The 12,051-nt window shown below is 41.1% G+C and overlaps 1 protein-coding gene across 3 annotated transcripts in view; it reads left to right on the forward strand.

Moving 5' to 3' along the window:
• ANAPC10 (anaphase promoting complex subunit 10) overlaps positions 1–12,051 on the forward strand; it is an 80,091-nt gene that overhangs the window by 8,573 nt on the left and 59,467 nt on the right. For all 3 annotated transcript variants that reach the window (XR_007137421.1, XM_047798205.1, XM_047798204.1), the window contains exon 3: positions 1,822–1,912. Coding sequence is in view for 2 of the 3 variants with exons in the window: in XM_047798205.1 (XP_047654161.1) it covers positions 1,822–1,912 (91 nt within the window). In the remaining variant the exon portion in view is untranslated. The remainder of the gene's footprint in view (positions 1–1,821; positions 1,913–12,051) is intronic.

The following is a 12,051-nucleotide window of genomic DNA, read 5'->3' on the forward strand; positions in this document are numbered from 1 at the left end:
CTCAGAAGGCTTAATTTTTTTTCCTTTTCCATGCCTAGAGCATGCGGAAATTCCCTGGCCAGGGCTCAAACGCATACCATAGCAGTGACCTGAGCTACAGCAGTGACAGTGCCGTGGTTCTTAACCTGCTAGGCCACCAGGGAACTCCCCGAAGGCTTAATTTTCAAGAGAGGTTCTGACTAGTTCAGAGAAAAGGGGAGTTGAGAGAGTTTAAGAGAAAAGAAGGAAGTTGGTATGGGGGAGTTGAAAGAATGGAAGAGGTTTAGGAGGCGCAGAAGGGAAGGAGGAAGATGGCGCCAGAGGTGGGAGAGTCTGGCCACAAGGAGCTGAGGGAGGGAGACAAGATGATGCTTGAGGTGGCAGCTAAGACAAGCCAGGAAAGAAGAGCCTGAAGCTTCAGGATCCATTGTATATTTCTTTAATCATTTGTTTGCCTCAGTTAATCTTAAAATTTTATTTTGCAGAAAGGCAATTTTAGACTCTGATAATGTTGAGATTCTTCAAAATACCAATCAAAATAAGCATTAGACTCAATTCTGGAAATTTTTGAGCTAGTGTAATCCATTTCAGGACTTTAAGTTAGGGCTTATGTTAGGGATTTCAAAAGTTCTCTGTAAAGGCTGTTGATATTCTAAATTGCCTTTGGTCAGGTTGGTCCATTTAGTTAGAAATGTGCATGAGGAAGGACCTTGGCTTTTAAACATAAAATCATGTAGAGTTTAGGGGGTGAGCACACTCAAAATGTTTAGATAACTAAGATCTCATTTATCAGAGGTCTTTCTTTGGAGGAAAAGAACAATTTTCCAAACAGTTTACAATACAAACAGCTCAATTCAAACAGCTTGCAGGCTAATCCCAGCTGGTTTTAAGGAAGACAGCTTGCTCCTGGAGAAGCCAGGGCAAAGACTTTTTCAGCCAGTTTCCAGAGGGCAGCCTCTTCCAGAGGAGTAGGATGAAGAAAACTGGAACATTTTCAGAGAAACAACCCTTAATCCCAAATGATTGGGCTAAAGGTGTTTTCAGCTTTGGTTGAAACAGTCTGATCTCTAAATCAGATTGACATGCTAAATGAGTACTCACTTACAGAACAAGGCCTTAACCAAAAGGATGAAACTTTAAAGTAGATCCCAAATAAAGCCTGAAGAACTTCACATGCAAAGAAGGTGTGTGCTTAGATCCAGGAGAAAGACTTACCTTCAAATTCTAGAGTCAGCAAGAAAGCGTTGAGTGATGGGGTGGGTACTGCACCTGTTTGCTCACCAGCCTCAGAACCATTGGAGATTTCCTCTGGTCCCTGTACAGGCTACCAGCATGTTAATCTGAAATCATCTCTCAGGTATTCCTCCAGCAAAGATGGGTTTACTTGGGATCAGCAGAGAATTGCAGTTTGGGGTCTGCAACTATGGCAAGTCATGTTCAAGTTCCTGCACTGAAGGGAAGTGGCACCCATTTATTGAGGGGATAAAGAAGTTGGGTGGGTTGCTGTAAACAAAGAGGCCACAGCGTTTCATTGGCTGAGGGCTTGCCAGGGAAGAAGAGTCATTCTTCTTCCTCTTGGACTCTGGTATGAGGGTGTGAGAGCTGCCCCTTCTGGTCTCCTAACACTATTTAATAGACATTTCTCTTCATTAACTTTTTATGACCCTGAGAACTGAGGTCTGGTTAAAAGGATAGAAGAATTTTGGTTAATTAAAAAATTTCACAGTACTGATCATCTACTTTATCAAGCATTTCTGGACAAATATATATGGTAATTGAATATTTTGAATATTTGGCTCTTTTTTTTTTTTAATGCGAATTTACTACCACTTGTGTTTTTAGGATTTGGAGTGGATCAATTACGAGACGACAATCTGGAAACTTATTGGCAATCAGATGGCTCCCAGCCTCATTTAGTGAACATCCAATTCAGGTAATACCTTTTTGAATTTTTCAATTGGTATAGGTTATAATTGGGAAAGAAATCAATTTTATTTATGTAAGACTTGAAGAAATATAGCAAATATAGTGAAGTGCACTTAACTCTTTTTTTTTTTGTCTTTTTGCCTTTTTCTTGAGCCGCTCCCTTGGCATATGGAGGTTCCCAGGCTAGGGGTCTAATCGGAGCTATAGCCACTGGCATACGCCAGAGCCACAGCAACGCGGGATCCGAGCCACATCTGCGACCTACACCGCAGCTCACAGCAATTCCGGATCCTTAATCCTCTGAGCGAGGCTAGGGATTGAACCTGTGTCCTCATGGATACTAGTAAGATTTGTTTCCGCTGAGCCAAGATGGGAACTCCTCAGATGTGTGTGTGTGTATATATATATACATATATATATATATATATGGTTTTTTTTTTTTTTTTTGGTCTTTTTGCCATTTCTAGGGCCATTCCTGCAGCATATGGAGATTCCCAGGCTAGGGGTCTAGTCGGAGCTGTAGCTGCCGGCCTACACCAGAGCCACAGCAATGAGGGATCCAAACCTCGTCTGTGACCTACACCACAGCTCAGGGCAACGCCGGATCCTTAACCCACTGAGCAAGGCCAGGGATTGAACCTGCAACCTCGCGGTTCCTAGTCGGATTCCTTAACCACTGAGCCACAACAGGAGCTCCCTCAGATATATTTTTCAGTGATTTTTTTCAGAAAAATAGGCTTTGCTTGTGACCCAACGCAATGCCTTAAGGCATTAAGTATACCAGGGGTGATGACAGTAAGTTCTTTAGATATAGACCATTCATATAACTTCTCATGTTTGTACTTTCATTTGGGAAAAAAATGTCTATTCTAACTTATTACCTCTAAAGACATTTTCAGTTTTGAAATACTTTTGGGGGTAAATGGGAAACATCCACGTTTATCAATTGCTTTGAATTTATCGACAGATGAAAGAACCCAATTAACAGATAGAAACCAATTAACTTGCTTATCTCACTTCATTTATACCATTTATTTTAATATTCTATAGCATTGTATTTTTAGTTTGTTTTTTATTGTTTTTCACATTTCTTGTGAAAAAGCCCAATAATAAATATTTGAGGCCTTGTGTGCTATCTGGCCTCTGTTACAACTACTCATTAATGCCATTATAGCATGAAAGCAGCTGTAGGTAATGCGTAAAGGTTGAATTTGTCTGTTCTGATTAAAGTTTATCTTTATTAAATCAGGTACAGGTAGGTGGTAGGCTGTGAGCTGTAGTATGCTAACTCCTGTCCTAGGACATTAAATATGTATACAGCTAATATATTTTTAAGACTTTAAATACCAGATATTTTGCTGATGCCTTATTTATTTCATTTAAGCTTTACAGCTGTCTTAATCTGTATTTGTAGTCTTAGAAGCAGAAACATATAAATTAAGTAACTTTCTCTAGGATTCTCATAGAAGAGGAATTATATAGTATTTGTCCTTTCCTGTCCTGCTTAACTTAGCATAATGGTTTCATTGCCCAGCATGTTGTAGCATGTATCAGAATTTCATTCCTTTTTAAGCCTGAATAATATTCCATTGTATATACCACATTTTGTTTTTGTTTTTTGGTTTTTTTTAATTTCACCTATTTTTTTTTCTTTTTTTTTTTATTTTCCCACTGTACAGCAAGGGGGTCAGGTTATCCTTACATGTATACATTACAATTACATTTTTCCCCAGCCTTTTCTGTTGCAACATGAGTATCTAGACAAAGTTCTCAATGTATTCAGCAGGATTCCTTGTAAATCTATTCTAAGTTGTGTCTGATAAGCCCAAGCTCCCGATCCCTCCCACTCCCTCCCCCTCCCCCTCCCATCAGGCAGCCACAAGTCTCTTCTCCAAGTCCATGATTTTCTTTTCTAAGGAGATGTTCATTTGTGCTGGATATTAGATTCCGGTTATGAGTGATATCATATGGTATTTGTCTTTGTCTTTCTGGCTCATTTCACTCAGTATGAGATTCTCTAGCTCCATCCACGTTGCTGCAAATGGCATTATGTCATTCCTTTTTATGGCTGAGTAGTATACCATTGTGTATATATACCACCTCTTCCGAATCCAATCATCTGTCGATGGACATTTGGGTTGTTCATGTCCTGGCTATTGTGAATAGTGCTGCATGCACATGCGGGGTGCACGTGTCTCTTTTAAGTAGAGTTTTGTCCGGATAGATGCCCAAGAGTGGGATTGCGGGTCATATGGAAGTTCTATGTATAGATTTAAGGTATCTCCAAACTGTTCTCCATAGTGGCTGTACCAGTTTACATTCCCACCAACAGTGTAGGAGGGTTCCCTTTTCTCCACACCCTCTGCAGCACTTGTTATTTGTGGATTGATTAATGATGGCCATTCTGACTGGTGTGAGGTGACATCTCATGGTAGTTTTGATTTGCATTTCTCTTATAACCAGCGATGTTGAGCATTTTTCATGTGTTTGTGGCCATCTGTGTATCTTCTTTGGAGAAATGTCTATTCAGGTTTTTGTCCATTTTTCCATTGATGGATTGGCTTTTTTGCTGTTGGGTGTATAAGTTGTTTTATATTCTAGAGATTAAGCCCTGTCGGTTGCATCATTTGAAACTATTTTCTCCCATTCTGTAAGTTGTCTTTTGGTTTCTTTTGGTTTCCTTTGCTGTGCAAAAGCTTTTCAGTTTGATGAGGTCCCATGGGTTTATTTTTGTCTAATTTCGATTGCTTGGGAGACTGACCTGAGAAAATATTCATGATGTGGATGTCAGAGAGTGTTTTGCCTATGTTTTCTTCTAGGAGTTTGATGGTGTCCTGTCTTACATTTAAATCTTTCAGCCATTTTGAGTGTATCTTTGTGCATGGTGTGAGGGTGTGTTCTAGTTTCATTGCTTTGCATGCAGCTGTCCAGGTTTCCCAGCAATGCTTGCTGAATAGACTTTCTTTTTCCCATTTTATGTTCTTGCCTCTTGTCAAAGATTAATTGACCCTAGGTTCGGGTTTATTTCCGGATTCTCTATTCTGTTCCATTGGTCTGTCTGTCTGTTTTGATACCAGTACCACACTGTTTGGATGACTGTGGCTTTGTAGTATTTCTTGAAGTTGGGAGAGTGATGGCCTCCTGCTTGGTTTTTGTTTCTCAGGATTGCTTTGGCGATTCTGGGTCTTTTGTGGTTCCGTATAAATGTTTGGATTGTTTGTTCCAGTTCTGTGAAAAATGTCATGGGTCATTGGATAGGGATTGCATTGAATCTGTAGATTGCTTTGGGTAGTATGGCCATTTTTAAATATGATTTTCCCAATCCAGGAACATGGAATATCTTTCCATTTCTTTACATCTTTTGATTTCTTTGATTAAAGTTTTTTAGTTCTCAGCATATAGGTCCTTTACCTCCTTGGTCAGGTATTTCCAGGTATTGATTTTGTGAGGTGCAAAATAAAAGGTATCGTATTTTTGTATCCTTTTCTAATATTTCATTGCTGGTATACAGAAATGCAACTGACTTCTGAATGTTAATCTTATATCCTGCTACTTGCTGAATTTATGAATCAGTTCATAGTTTTGGGGTTGAGTCCTTAGGGTTTTCTATGTATAGTATCATGCATCTGCATACAGTGACAGTTTGATCTCTTCTCTTCCTATATGGATGCCTTTTATTTCTTTGTTTGTCTAATGCTGTGTCTAGGACTTCCAAAACGATGTCAAAGAGCAGTGGTGAGAGTGGGCATCCCTGTCTTGTTCCAGATTGGAGTGAGAAGGCTTTCAGTTTTTCCCCATTGAGGATTCTATTTGCTGTGGGTTTCTCATAAATGGCTTTGATTATGTTGGAGGAATGTTCCCTCTATACCACTTTGGCGAGGGTCTTGATCAGAATGGATGTTGGACTTTGTCAAATGCTTTTTCTGCGTCTATTGAGATGATCATATGATTTTTGACTTTTTTTGTTAATGTGGTGTATGATGCTGATTGATTTGCGTATGTTGAACCATCCTTGTGACCCTGGGATGAACCCAACCTGGTCATGGTGTATAATTTTTTTGGTATGTTGTTGGATTCGGTTGGCTAAGATTTTGTTGAGAATTTTTGCAACTATATTCATCAATGATATTGGCCGATAGTTTTTTTTTGGTGGTATCTCTGCCTGGTTTTGGAATGAGGGTGAGGTGGCATATAGAAGGTCTTTGGAGTATTCCTTTTCTTCAACCTTTTGAAAGCGTTTAAGGAGGATGGGCACCAATTCCTCTTATATATGTTTTATAGATTCCCTGTGAAGCCATCTGGTCCTGGACTTTTATTTGTAGGGAGTGATTTTATGACCTCTTCAATTTCATTTCTAGTGATCGGTCTGTTCAGTTGGTCTGTTTCTACTTGATTCAGTTTGGCAGGCTGTAGATTCTAGAAATTGTCCATTTCTTTCAGATTGTCCAACTTGTTGCCGTAGAGTTGTTCATAGGATTTCTCTTATGGTTTTTTGTATTTCTGCTGTATCCGTTGTGATTTCTCCTTTTTCATTTCTAATTTTGGTTATTTGCTTCTTCTCTCCTCTTTTTAGTGAGTCTGGCCAGGGGTTTGTTAATTTTGTTTACCTTTAAGAACCAGCTCTTGGTTTTATAATTTTCTCTATTGTTTTTTGAGTCTCTGTTTTTTATGATTCTTCTTTGATCTTGATAATTTCCTTCCTTCTGCTGATTTAGGACTTTTGTGTTTCTTCTTTTTCTAATTCATTGAGGGTGGGGTTAAGTTGTCCATTTGGGATCTTTCTTCTTTTTTGAGAAGGCCTTGTATTGCTATAAATTTCCCTCTGAGCAACTGCTTTCGCAGCATCCCATAGATTTTGAGAGGTTGTGTCTTCATTATCATTTGTTTCAAGGTAGTTTTTAATTTCCTTCTTGATTTCCTCATTGACCCATTGGTTTTAGTAGCATGTTGTTTAGTCTCCATGCAGTAGGTTTTTTCTCTTCTTTTTTCCCATGGTTGGTTTTCTAATTTCATGGCATTGTGGTCAGAGAAGATACTTGAGATAATTTCTATGCTCCTAAATTTATCGATGATTAGCTTTGTCCCAAGATGTGGTCGATTCTTGGAATGTTCCAGAGCATTTGAGAAGAATGTGTATTCTTCTTTTTTTGGATGTAGTGTCGAAGATATCAATGAAGTCTAACTTTTCTATTGTTTCCTTTAGGATCTCTGTTGCTTTATTGGTTTTCTGTGTAGAGGATCTGTCCTTGATGTGAGGGGAGTATTAAGGTCTCCTACTATGATTTGTATGTCCTCAATATCTCCCTTTATGTCTGTTAATATTTTGTGTATGTATCTGGGTGCTCCTGTATTTGGGGCATATATGTTGACGATAGTAACATCCTCTCCTTGGATGGATCCCTTAATCATTAAGTAGTGTCCTTCTTTGTCTTCTTTATGTCTTTTGTTTTAAGTCTATTTTGTCTGATATGAGCGTTGCGACTCCTGCTTTTCTGTCGTGTCTATTGGCGTGAAATATTTTTCCCCACCCTTTCACTTTCAATCTATATGTATCTTTTGTCCTAAGGTGAGTTTCTTGTAGGCAGCATATTGAAGGTTTTTGCCTTTTTATCCACTCAGCCATCTGTGTCTTTTGATTGGGGCATTCAGTCCATTGACATTTAAGGTGATAATTGATAGATGATTATTTTATGCCATTTGAATTCGTGTTCCAGTTGATTCTATGTTTCTCATTCTCTTTCTTTTTTTTTTTTTTTTTTGTTGGATGGTCTCCTGTTATTATCTGCTTGAGTGTTTTTTTTTTTTTTTTTATTTTTTGCAAATGCAATATTGGTTTTGGCTTGTGGTTGCCCTGTTTTTTAAGGATGCTAACCCCTTCCCATAATTGTGTGTTTTAGCCTGAAGGTCCTGTAAGTTCAAACACTTCATTACTTATATTAAGTTAAGAAGAGAAACATACAAACAAACAAAAAGGTTATTTACTTCCTAACATCCCTTGCCCACATTTTATGGTTTTGGTGACTCTTTTTATTTTTTCTTTTAATTTTATTTTGTTTGAAGCATGGTCATGATTAAATCTGTATGCTGGCTTATTTGAGTGACTGCTCTCTGATTGCGGTTTCTCCGTCCTAGTTTCTCCTCTTCTTTTTTTTTTTCTTTTTTTCTTTTTTCTTCCCTTTCCTTCCTTTCTTTTGGTTTAGAGAAGCCCTTTCAATATTTCCTTTAACCTGGGTTTGTGTTGCTGTATTCTTTAAGTTTTTGTTTGTTGGAAAAAATTTTATTTCCCCTTCTATTTAAATGATATTCGTTGCTGGATAGAGTATTCTAGGTTGCATATTTTTCCTTTTAGCACTTTAATATCTCTTGCCATTCCCTCCTGGCCTGTAGTGTTTCTGTAGAGAAGTCAGCTGATATTCTTATGGGGGTTCCCTTGTAGGTAACATTCTTGTTCTCTTGGCCTTTAGGATCCTCTCTTTATCACTAACTTTTGCCATTTTTATTATGATGTGTCTTGGTGTGGGTCTGTTTGGGTTCAGTTTGTTTGGGCCTCTGTGCTTCTTGTATCTTGAACCCAGCATCCTTTAGATTTGGGAAGTTTCCAGAGATAATTTCTTCAAATATATTTTCCATCCCCTTATCTTTTTCTACTCCTTCTGGAATTCTATTATGCGTAGATTGGCCCGCTTTATATTATCCATAGGTCTCTTATATTGCTTTCAGTTTTTGATTCGGTTTCTGTCTGTTGAACGGAGTGAGTGATTCCATTATTCTATCTTCCATATCACTGATTTGTTCTTCTGCATTATTCATTCTGGTTTTTTTACTGCCTTAGTTCAGTTTGCATTCTGCAAATGAATGTTCTAGTTTTTCTTGGCTCCTTCTTATATTTCTAGGTTCCTTGAGGGTATCTGCATTACTGTCTTATCTTCTCTAATTCCTTCAGTATTTTCACTATTTCTCTTTTGAACTCCAGGTCTGTCAGACTGCCGAGATCTGTTTCATTGTTGACGTTTTAGGTGAGTTTCTCTGTGGTTTGACTGGGGGTGGTTTCTTGCTTCTTCATCTTGCTTGTTGTTTTCTTTCTCCTGAGGGAGTTGTCTCTCCGTTACCGGGCGTGTTTGCCTTGTCACTGCCGTGGAATATTTCCTGAGGGCTGGCGTTGTTGGTCAATCTTTTTGAGGCAGTGTGGCTTTTCTGGAGTGTTGATGGGGCTAACAGTGTTTTTTGAAGCGAAGGAGGACTTCCTGAGGGCAGACACAGGACTGGGAGGTGCACACCACGATGGTAGCGATTTCACTTGGTCATGCAGAGCTTGCTCTGGTGGTTTTTAGGCTGTGGGTTCTGCAGGGGGTTGGCGGTGTTGGGCAGCTGTTCCTCAGGAGTGCAGCACCCCCTGGGGGTGGAGCCGCTATCTGGGTCACTGAGAACCTAAGAGGCTCTTCCCTAGGGCAGCCCAACTCAGAAGGATGGCTGAGAATGTAGGCAGATCTTTTCACAGTCTGGCCAAGCTTGTTGCAGCTTTTCGGGTGCAGGGGTCTTTAGGGGGCTGGTGGTGCTGAGCAGCTATTCCGCAGGAGTGGGGCACCCCCTGGGGGCTTGGGCGGGTAGCAGGGCCGTTGGAAAACGAAGAGGCTCCTCCCGGGGCAGCCCGATCGAAGAAGACCGTCTGAGATCTTTTCCTGACTCGGCCAGGCTTGTTGCAGCTTTTCTGGGCTGTAGGGGGTCCTGCCTGGAGCTGGCAGTCCTATACAGCTGATCCACTAAGACAGCTTGGGCGGGTAGCAGGGCCGTTGGAGCCTCTTCTTGGAGACCAAGAAGAGGCTCCTCCCTGGGGCAGCCCAACTCAGAAAAACCGTCCGAGAATTAGGCAGATCTATTCTCGGCCTGGCTAGGCTTGTTCTAGCTTTTCTGGGCTGCAGGCCTTTTCTCAGGGGCTGGTGGTGTTTGGTGCTGCTCTGCGGAAGTGTAGCCCCTCCAAAGGGCATGCAGGCCTGTGCAGGGACAGCCCCTGCGGTGGTAGGCTTCAGGCAATTGTTGAGGCCAGCCCTCCTGGATGGCAGGCAGCCCCAGGTTCAGCAAGAGCGTAGTGGGTGGTGGGGGTGGGGGGAGGGGATGCACTGGGAAGCACAGCTTTCAGCTAGCTAGTGGGCCTGTAAGCTTGCTGTGGCGTGGGGGGTATTCTATGGGGACCCACCCCTTCTTCTCTCCCCTCTCCAGCACGGGTGCAGACCAGGCTCTTTTCCCAGGTTCCCTCTGATGCGGCTTTCCACTTCCCCGCCCCTAGAGTATTGCTCCCTTCCTCTGCAACAGCTTTGTTTTCTAGTCTCCCAGGCAGTCTCTGCCCCGTCAAATGGTTTCTAGACCTCCCAAACAGTTTCTGCTCCGCCCCGCCCCCCCCAGCCCGGGGACTATCCTCTGGAGTGTAGGTCTCGGTGCCCAGCCCCCACCCAGGCGTCCCCCAGGCCCTTTCTCGGCGACTAACCTTCGGAGGCGAGGTCTCAGTGCCCAGCCCCCACCCAGGCGTCCCTGGCCGTTTCCCGGGGACTAACCTCTGGAGCTGAGGACTGGGTGCCCAGCCCCCACCCAGGCGTCTCAATTTTTGGTGACTGTGCCCGTAGTTCAGATGGTCCCTTCAGTTCTTGATCGGCTTTTCCGTACTCCAACTTACTGCTACACTCTTCTCTGCATCTGGAGATTCTTCCGGTTCGTTTGATCTTTCCCCCGTGTAGGTGACTTTCCAGGGTGCGGGATCCCTTTCTCCTCCGCAGTTCCCTTTCGGGAGCACCCGTCCCGCTCGGATTCACCTTCTCTCACTCTCCTCTTTTCTCCCGTTCTGCCCCGTAATGTCACGAACTTCTTGCCGTTATTGGAGTTTAGGTTCTTCTGCCAGTGATTGGTTGCTGTTCTGTGCGAGTCATTTATTCTGTAGATGTGCTTTTTTTTGTGTGTGTTTGTGGGAGAGGGCGAGCGTGTCCCTCTACTCCTCTGCCGTCTTGTCCTCCCTAATTTCACCTATGTGTATGCACACCCATCCACATTTTGTTTATTGATGGACATTTGGTTTCTTTCCACCTTATGGCTATTATGAATAATGCTGCAGTGAACATCAAGGACAAATATCTATTTGAGTCATGGCTTTCAGTTCTTTTGTGTATATTCCCAGAAGTGCAATTGCTGGATCAAATGGTGATTCTATGTTTAATTTTTTGAGTTACTGCCATACTATTTTCCATAGCGACTATACTTCATTTTACATTCCCCAGCAATATACAAGAGTTCTGATTTCTCCATATCCATACCAATATCTGTATACTATTTGTTTGATAATAGCCATTCTAATGGTGTGAACTGTTATCTCTTTAAGGTTTTGATTTGCATTTCTCTGATGATTAGTGATATTGAGCTTCTTTTCACGTGTTTATTGGTCATTTGATATATTTTTTGGAGAAATGTCTATTCAAGTCCTTTGCCTATTTTTGAATTGGGCTTTTGATTTTTTTGTTGTTGATTTTTAGGAGTTCTATATATATTTTGGATATTAGTCACTTCTCAGATATATGATTTCCAAATATTTTTTCCCATGCTATGGGTGCTTGTTTATAGAAGTTTTTAATTTTGATGAAGTCCTTTTTTGATTTATTTAAAGATAATTTTTTTTTTGTCTTTTAGATCCTCACCTATGGCATATGGAAGTTCCCAGGCACTGTTCCACAATGGGAATTCCTTTTTTTTTTTTTTTTTTACTGAGTCTGCCACTCTATGTTTTTTGATCGGAGCATTTAGTCCAATGATGTTTAAGGTAATTATCAGTACGTATATATTTATTGTCATTTTATACCTTGTTTTCCAGTTTGTTTGTTTGTTTATTTATTTGCTTTTTAGAGTCCACCCATGGCATATGGAGTTTCCCAGTCTAGGGGGCGAATCAAAGCTACAGCTGTTGGCCTACACCAGAGCCACATCAACGCAGGATCTGAGCCACATCTGCGACCTGTACCACAGCTCATGGCAATGCTGGATTCTTAATTTACTTAATGAGGCCAGGGATCGAACTTGCAACCTCATGGTTCCTAGTCAGATTCATTTCTGATGTGCCATGATGGGAACTCCATGTTTTCCGATCTATTCTGTTTCTTTGTTCCTTTT

Source organism: Phacochoerus africanus, chromosome 10, assembly GCF_016906955.1.
Source record: "Phacochoerus africanus isolate WHEZ1 chromosome 10, ROS_Pafr_v1, whole genome shotgun sequence".
Classification (NCBI taxonomy): Eukaryota; Metazoa; Chordata; class Mammalia; order Artiodactyla; family Suidae; genus Phacochoerus; species Phacochoerus africanus.